General features: G+C 36.1%; 2 protein-coding genes across 3 annotated transcripts; both read right to left on the bottom strand.

Annotated features, from left to right (window-relative positions):
• Positions 1–6: 6 nt before the first annotated feature.
• On the bottom strand, positions 7–1,779 carry LOC105119857 (uncharacterized). The gene is made up of 3 exons (XM_011018051.1): positions 1,421–1,779; positions 843–1,088; positions 7–746 (listed from the first exon to the last, which is right to left on the bottom strand). Exons 1-3 carry the CDS (start codon positions 1,680–1,682, stop codon positions 7–9), a joined length of 1,248 nt encoding a protein of 415 aa, XP_011016353.1. The 5' UTR covers positions 1,683–1,779.
• On the bottom strand, positions 1,594–5,544 carry LOC105119855 (pentatricopeptide repeat-containing protein At4g13650-like). Of its 2 annotated transcripts, none has more exons than XM_011018049.1 (3): positions 3,349–5,544; positions 1,792–3,193; positions 1,594–1,682 (listed from the first exon to the last, which is right to left on the bottom strand). In XM_011018049.1, exon 1 carries the CDS (start codon positions 5,365–5,367, stop codon positions 3,514–3,516), a length of 1,854 nt encoding a protein of 617 aa, XP_011016351.1. In that variant the 5' UTR covers positions 5,368–5,544; the 3' UTR covers positions 1,594–1,682; positions 1,792–3,193; positions 3,349–3,513. The 2 variants fall into 2 exon arrangements, with proteins under 2 accessions (XP_011016351.1, XP_011016352.1); XM_011018050.1 differs by having other exon boundaries at positions 1,609–1,682; positions 1,789–3,193.
• Positions 5,545–7,634: the final 2,090 nt, after the last annotated feature.

Below are 7,634 nucleotides of genomic sequence, written 5' to 3'. Positions count from 1 at the left end.
ATATTTCTAATTAATTGCACTACTAGAGAATGAAGGAAAAATTAAGTTACCTTCATGAGCATCGATTGAGATGGGGATATTTGAGGATGAGTTCTTAGCTGAATGGTAAACTGTAGGTTGGGGGGACTCTGAGCCCCGAAGAAGAGAGTTGACAGCATCTTTCACCTTATCCACCATACTCATATCACCAGAAGCTTTTCTTGGACTTATTGCTTGAGATATCACTTGAGAAAGTGCTCTGTCATCTTCTCCTGGCTCAAATTTGTGGATTATATACTCCTTCACTGAAACTCCTTTATCCCATTTTTGCTCCCCGGTTCTGAAATGGTAACCAGATGCTGCATCTGTTGGGGCTCGGGCTGGATCTGATGCAACTTGGTCTGGTGCTCCTTTGGTTGGTACTGCTACAGATGATGATGCTTTGCCTTCGCCCACAGGGTCTAATCCTGCTGCATCTGATGCTTCAGGGGTTGAATTAGCAAGGCTATGAATCTTGGAAGTTATGGCATGGGTGGCATCAGATACTGTGGCACATGCTGGTGCCAGCTTCTCTGCCATAATTTCGGATAATGTCTTGGAAAAGTTCTCATTTTCTCGTTTCCCGTTCACGGTTTCAGTTACTGGCTTGTCTTCAGCACAGGTCACACTACTAGGCAAAAGATGCTTCTCTGGTATCACAGGAACTGCTCTTGGATGCTGTCTAGCTGCCTCCGTGTACCCCTCAGGAGCCATCTCTGATTCGTACACTGAGAGATCATGTAGACAAGTTAATTAAATGCACATTCATTTAGGCAAATAATCCAAAGAAATTTTTCTCTCTTTAGATTTTATGGTGTTCCTACTTGGTGCTCCAAGATATTCAGTATCTTCTTCAGCTTCATCATTATCCAGGCTAACACCCCATGGAGGAGTGGTGTTACTGTCATCACTATGCTTCTTTTTTATGAGATTGCTTCGCCATTTCTTGGCCTTCTCCTTCACTTTAGCAATAACTGATTTCTTGTGAATGGGGGATTGATCATACTCCAGGTCATGGTCCTTCCAAAAAGTTGGTGAGGAGTGTGGTGACCACCTAGATACTTCCTCAGCTGCTCATGCAAACCTCATAGGTCAGAAGTGACAGGAACATGAATTTTCGTGACTTTGGTATCAATTAAAAGCATTTATTTTTCACAAACAAATTACGTTGTAAGCTAAATTAAAACACATATGTTATCAATTCTCAATATCTAAAGAAAGTGTTGATGTATGAACTTAACATAAACAAATCCTAAAATATTCTTAAGCTCCCGATAAGCAATAGCTCAACCACTTGTTATTCCCATTTCCTATTACACTCGAGTTCAAGCCTCCTTGGAGAAACAGAACCATTAACCCTTTCTTCTATCATGGAAGGTTATATCAGAGTTTATGCAATTACCTCGTAGAAGTTCTTCCACGGTTGGGCTGGTTGGAGTTCTAGGGCCGTTACCATGTCTGTGCCTGACTGCAATTGGAGCCATTGCTCCAGTACGTGATTGAGGGTGTGCCATCATTTTCTTCAGCGTTGCGTTTCTCCACAAATGTCCATCCTTTTTTCTGCATCTCTTATTACAGAGAGGGAAATTTAAGAGAACGGGGGACGCCCAAGCATCTCTTTCCCGGAGTTCTTGCACAGGCAGTGAACAAGAGCCGCATGTCATCTGTGGTAAAAGCCAAAAGGTAGAGAGACTTGTGGGCTCCAATTTTACATGTGGCAATAAGATAATGCAATTAAATTGATTGCAATTGTTTGTCACAAAAAGTAACCACCTGCTGAAATAGCAAGTTGACTAAGCCTGCATGAATGTTTCCCCTTTTGTAGTCTTATGGCTTCAAAGAGGTATTTCCTCTTGCATGGTCGCCTTGATCGACCACAGCAAAACACTAGCCACCATGGTCCATGGTTAAAAAATGCAGCCCGCCCGCCCGCCCTTTTTCCAGATCATAATCATATACAGAAGGCGACAACCATCCTAACCCTGACTATCGCCATCAATTTAGCTGCGCCCCGCTTTGTCTCCATTCTGACAAGGAAAACTTGCTACATTGTCTCGAACACACAAACTTTGGTTATAAGAGCGTGAGCATGAAATCCAAAACAATAACCAAAGCATGAAGAGATACAAAATTTATGAACAAGTAAATTCTTCGCATGTTAGACTTCTCTCATATCAAATTCACTTCAAATAAGCACAAGCTTCTATAGGAAAATAAAAATCACAACCAAATCTATATTTTTTTGTAGATTCTTCTCAAGCCTTTGGCTGTTTCTATTTAACTCAATTCAACTTTAATCCCAGATCGCTCGAGGTCTGGTGGAACTACATTGTGACCTTCCATCATATTTCTTGTCCAAGAAAAAAAAGTAATTGCCAATAAACGAAGGAAAAAAAAAAGTTTACATTACATGAAAATGTATGACCCTCATGAAACTTCCTTGTACCAAAAGCTAAAGATTGAAGGGGACAGCCAAACCAAAAAGAGAGTAAAAGAGCGAGGAAAAGCAGAAAGACAATGAACAAAAAAAATGATGGAATCTCATTACAATCTAAACTTTTTAGGGAATAAGTCAGTAATTCATCCATGAGATTTTTCTTTCCTTTTCTCCCTTCTCGAGAATCTCTGGATGTTCCCATATAATTTTTTTACCTCCAAGATGCTTTGACTATTTGGATCTCACTGTGTTGAATAATCGATGACTGTCTTCAGTGGCAGGGATGGAGTAAAATAAATGAGGGGGAAACGTGAGAAAAATACAAGGATGAAGGTGACAACTAAAATAAGCAAACTTTTGGAGGGGGTAATTGATATAAACCTTAGACATATGGGGTCAAAATAACTTTCGAAAAATAATAGAGGGGCGTGGGGGGTGTTGGGGATGGCTCGCACCCTGCCAAAAGGTGCAGCGCCCGCCTTGACTATTTTAGTAATTCATGGGACACACTGCATTTCATGGTTCTGCTTCTATTCTGATGGAGGGCAAATCTTAGAGCACAACAAACTAGTGGCTAGCAGTTTGCTTCACCGGCAGTGCATCATGTTATTTCTTCCTCCCATTCCCATAGTTCATCATACACAATCACCCATCCGCACTCTTTTGTATGGCTGGATCAAAAGAACAGACTTGAAATCTGTAACCTTGACTCATCCTTTCAGACAGTTGATTTGAGAACTGTCAAAAGTAAATCCATCATTATTTCATGCCCCGTACAATAATCAAAGCCAATTACGATCGCAGATTTGCGAAGTCCATTGTGCATTCTCAATAATATAGGAAAGAAGATACACTAAGTGGTTTAAAATGCAGCTTTATGGAAAATTTCTTACCATTTTTTCTCACCTAAAGAGCTGATCACTCCTGTATGCTAAAAGCAAACCAGGTAAAAAGTTCTGTCAGCCACTGCCTGACAATGACTGTTCAAAACCAGCTACTATTCTGCTGCAATGACACTGGGCTGGATATTGCAAGAAAAAAACCAGGCATCCGTTCTCTCAAGTCCAACTATAACCAGGCTTCTTCCTTAGCCCTCTATCACACATCAGTTTCCGTATATCTGCTGCATCGTCCCAATTACCCTCCACAGTCAATACACTGGATAGCAGTATATATGTCGCTGGATCATTAGGCCAGAGCTCTAGAAGCTTTTTTGCAGAACGTGCAGCAATCTCTCTATTTCCATGAACCAGACTAGCACTAAGAAGAGCTTTATAGACTGAGGGCGCTGGTACTATAGGCATACTATTAATGAAGGCTTCCGCCTCATTAAGATACCCAGCTCGACCAAAAGTATCTACAAGACTGGCATAATGCTCTACTTTAAGGGGTTCTAGCAAAATATCACTTTTCATGGCGTCAAAATACTCAATTCCCTTATCCACAAAACCAACATGGCTACAAGCACACAACACAGCAAGGAAGGTAGAACTATTCGGCTTGATTTCAGTTTTTCTCATTTGTTCAAACAATTCCACAGCCTCTCTGCCATACCCATGATGAGCAAATGCTGTTAGAAGTGCATTCCATGAGATCACATCATGTTCCTCCATGAACCAAAAGACCCTCTTTGAATCACCGATGGCTCCACATCTCGCATACATGGAAACAAGCCCGTTTTGAACATTCAAGTGTGAAATATAGCCAGTTCTGTGAATGAGAGCATGCATTGCCTTTCCCTCTTCAAGAAATGAACTATTCCCAATTGCTCCTACCACGCTTGTTAACGTGTAAGAGTCTATATCAATACCAGCCTGCTTCATTTCATGGAAACATCTGAGAGCTTCCTCATGACGCCCTAATTTAGAGTAACCAGCAATGACTGCATTCCAAGCTATATTGTCACAGGTAATAACAACTGAGCACACCTTCTTGAAGTCCTCTAAACTACTACTACACTTTGAATACACGGTGACCAGTGTAGCTGCTATATACACATTAGACTCTAAACCTAATTGAATTATACAACAATGAACTTGCAAGCAATAACTTAAACAATCAGGACCAGAAAATGAACTTAGCAAGCTGTTATAGGTTACACAATTTGGCCTGAGATCCTGACGCACCATTTCTTTAACCAAAGCCATTGCTTCATCAGGTTTTTCAATCTGTGAATACCCAGTAACCATAGAAGTCCAAGTAATTACATTCCTATTCACCATATGATCAAAAACCAGCCTGGAATCATCAACATCGCCACACTTTGAGTACATATCAACCAAGCTCGTTCCCACAACAACATTATAACCCAATCCAGTTTTCAAAATTAGCCCATGAACCTGAGTCCCGACTTCTCTGTCCTCTAATTGCGAGCAACCTGCCAGACAACTCGAAACACTAAACGCTGACACATTTATAGCAGCTTTTAACATCTTGATAAACAATTCAATAGCTATTTTCGGACAATTGACAGCCAAATACCCGGAAAGCAACGAATTCCACGTAACAACAGTTCTTTGAGGCATTTGATCAAACAATACTCGTGCACTTGAAATTTCGCCGCATTTGGCGTACATATCAACGACAGCACTACAAATGTACACGTTTGAAATAAAACCCAATTTGAGAATAGTTGAGTGGGCTTGAATGCCCAAATGGAAAGAACCGGATTTGGCACAAAAGGACACGATTTTGTTGAGAAAGTAAGGATTACATAGAGAGCCATGTCTCGTGAATTCAGCAATGAGATCAGAATCAACTGGGCTTGATGTGTTCTGGTTGTTGTTGAAGGTGCGGCTGTTACTGAGTTCCTTATGGTGGTTGTGGCTTGTTAAAGCGCGGGAAAGCAGGTGGTTGGCGGGTTTGGATACTTTCAGTTTCCGTAGGGGAGAAGCGGAAGAACACAAGCTCATTGCCTTCGTTCGTTCAAATGTGAAATGAAAGCCCAGCTGATTTTCAGGTTCAGGTCAGTCTGTCTGTATCTATCCATCTTCCAGCCCATAATCCTTTTCCGTCTGATTTGCGTCCTGATCCGAGTTTTTCCTAAGCGATGACTTTTACGTTTCCTGAAGATTTTCTTTCTTTTTCTCTTTTTCTTTTTCTTTTACTTTTTTCTTTTCCAAGTCCAGACTATTTTTGGATAACTTTCATTAAAATGTCATCTAAAATTTCAATAATTTTGCTATTTTAAGTTTTTTAAAATACAACATCCATCTATTTCTCGAGATAAAATTTTCTATTACTACGTACTCTATAAATCTTGTCAACAAAAAAAAATAATTAAGAAAAATATTAACATTAAAATTTTAAATTAAAATTATCCAAATTATCTTTAGAGCTAAAAATAAAACATTTTAAACAAAAAACTTTAAAATACAAAATATTGGTTTCATTTCTAACTTAACTTTGGTATTAAGTTAACATGATTTAAAACATAACAAGTTATATTTATATTAAATAGATTATATTTTTTTTTCAAGATATATTTGAGACTATTTTTTTTATGTTTAGATAATATTAATATTCTACTCATAAGATATTAACAGGATTGAGTTTTTGTGTTATTTCTACCTTTGAGTAAAATGAATACATAATTTTTTATATCCTAAAGAATTAATATAAATACTTGAATTGTTTATATAGAATTTTATATAGAATTTGATTATGTTTTTTGATAATTCTTATATTATTATTTATTCTTTGTTTATGATTAAGCATGATCATTTATGAAAATTAAATATTTGATATGAACCATTACATACATTTAAATTGATAGCTTCTCATTTAATTAGTGTCATAAATTGAGTCTTGATTTATGAATTTATCGTGTTATTATGATATAAACATATATCATGTCAATCAAAATATTCATGCTAACAGGGTAGTACTAGTTTTTATACACATTAATTTAAACCCTAATTAATCGGGGGAGTCATTAACTTGTGATGATTGATTATCTCACAGTACAAAGCGTCATGCTCATTACATTTTAATTTTCTAATGAGCTTTATCTTATGATATTCTTGTTATGGTCTATTTGAAAAACTTTCATATAAGAACTTAAAGTCTTATTTGTATATATATTTCTAATTATTGTGTTACCTCATATATGTATATTGAGTATTAGTTACCTATTAAGTTATTGAACTCACCTTCTTAATATTTTTCTTTTCAGACTTATAGCTTGTTAACAGGTTATTATAGAAATACTTATTCTTTTTTATGATTAAGCATGATCACTTTATTGTTATTTATAATTTGTACAATTAACCTCCCTGTGGTTCGACCCCGATCTTGCTGGGTTATTTATTACTTCGACACTCCTGCACTTGGGAGAAGACATCAATCTTTTAGTCGTGTCACATGTCAGTCAAAATACTCATGTTAACAGGTATTAGTCTTTAGACACATTATATTTGAATCCTAATTGATTGGGTGAGTCATTAACTTATGGTGATTGATCATCCTATAGCATAAAACATCATACTGATTGAATTTTGATTTTTTTATGAACTTTATCTTATAATATTAAAAACTTTCATGTAAGAATTTAAAGTCATATTTGTGTGTGTGTGTGTGTGTGTATATATATATATATATATATATTCCTAATTTTTATGTTACCTCGTGTATGTATATTGAACATAAGCTACTCATTGAGTTGTTAATCTCACCTTCTCATTATTATTTTTTCAAAGTTTATAGCTTGTTAATAGGTTATTATAAAAATACCTTACATTAATTATTATTTTTCCCTATATTATAAAAATAGCTTCTTTAAAAGTTTTTCACTTAAATTTTTAAAGGATTATAATTGTTTAAAATATAGCAACACTCTCTCAAATAGTGGATAATATAATTGGAGCTTATATCTCTATAGCTCAATCAATAGTACTTAGAATGTATAAAGGTTTTTAACCATAATGAGTGTAAGAATTTATATCTTTGTGCAAGAATATAAAGGTTTTAATACACAAATATGAATATGATTTAGGATTAATAATTTTAAAGTTGTTTTTTTCTCTTAAAATAGCTTGTATGTGATATATATTTAAAAAAATTAATTATTTAATTAAACAAACTATATATATATAATTCTAGCAAAAAGTACTCGTTTATAATTATTATTGCTCCTCTGACAGCTCAAATAGTCAATCGGTTCAAATTGGTCAACCTAATT

The sequence above is a fragment of the Populus euphratica genome, unplaced genomic scaffold (assembly GCF_000495115.2).
Source record: "Populus euphratica unplaced genomic scaffold, PopEup_1.0 scaffold3741.1, whole genome shotgun sequence".
Classification (NCBI taxonomy): Eukaryota; Viridiplantae; Streptophyta; class Magnoliopsida; order Malpighiales; family Salicaceae; genus Populus; species Populus euphratica.
The sequence above is the reverse complement of the archived record's forward strand: the minus strand, read 5'-3'. Positions and strand labels throughout refer to the sequence as shown.

Coding starts and splice junctions, on each gene's coding strand:
- LOC105119855 (XM_011018049.1), bottom strand. CDS start 5,367: ATGAGCTTGTGTTCTTCCGCTTCTCCCCTACGGAAACTGAAAGTATCC.
- LOC105119857 (XM_011018051.1), bottom strand. CDS start 1,682: ATGACATGCGGCTCTTGTTCACTGCCTGTGCAAGAACTCCGGGAAAGA. Junction 1,089..1,420: donor CGTGGAAGAACTTCTACGAG/GTAATTGCATAA, acceptor TTGCATGAGCAG/CTGAGGAAGTATCTAGGTGG. Junction 747..842: donor TGAATATCTTGGAGCACCAA/GTAGGAACACCA, acceptor ATGATCTCTCAG/TGTACGAATCAGAGATGGCT.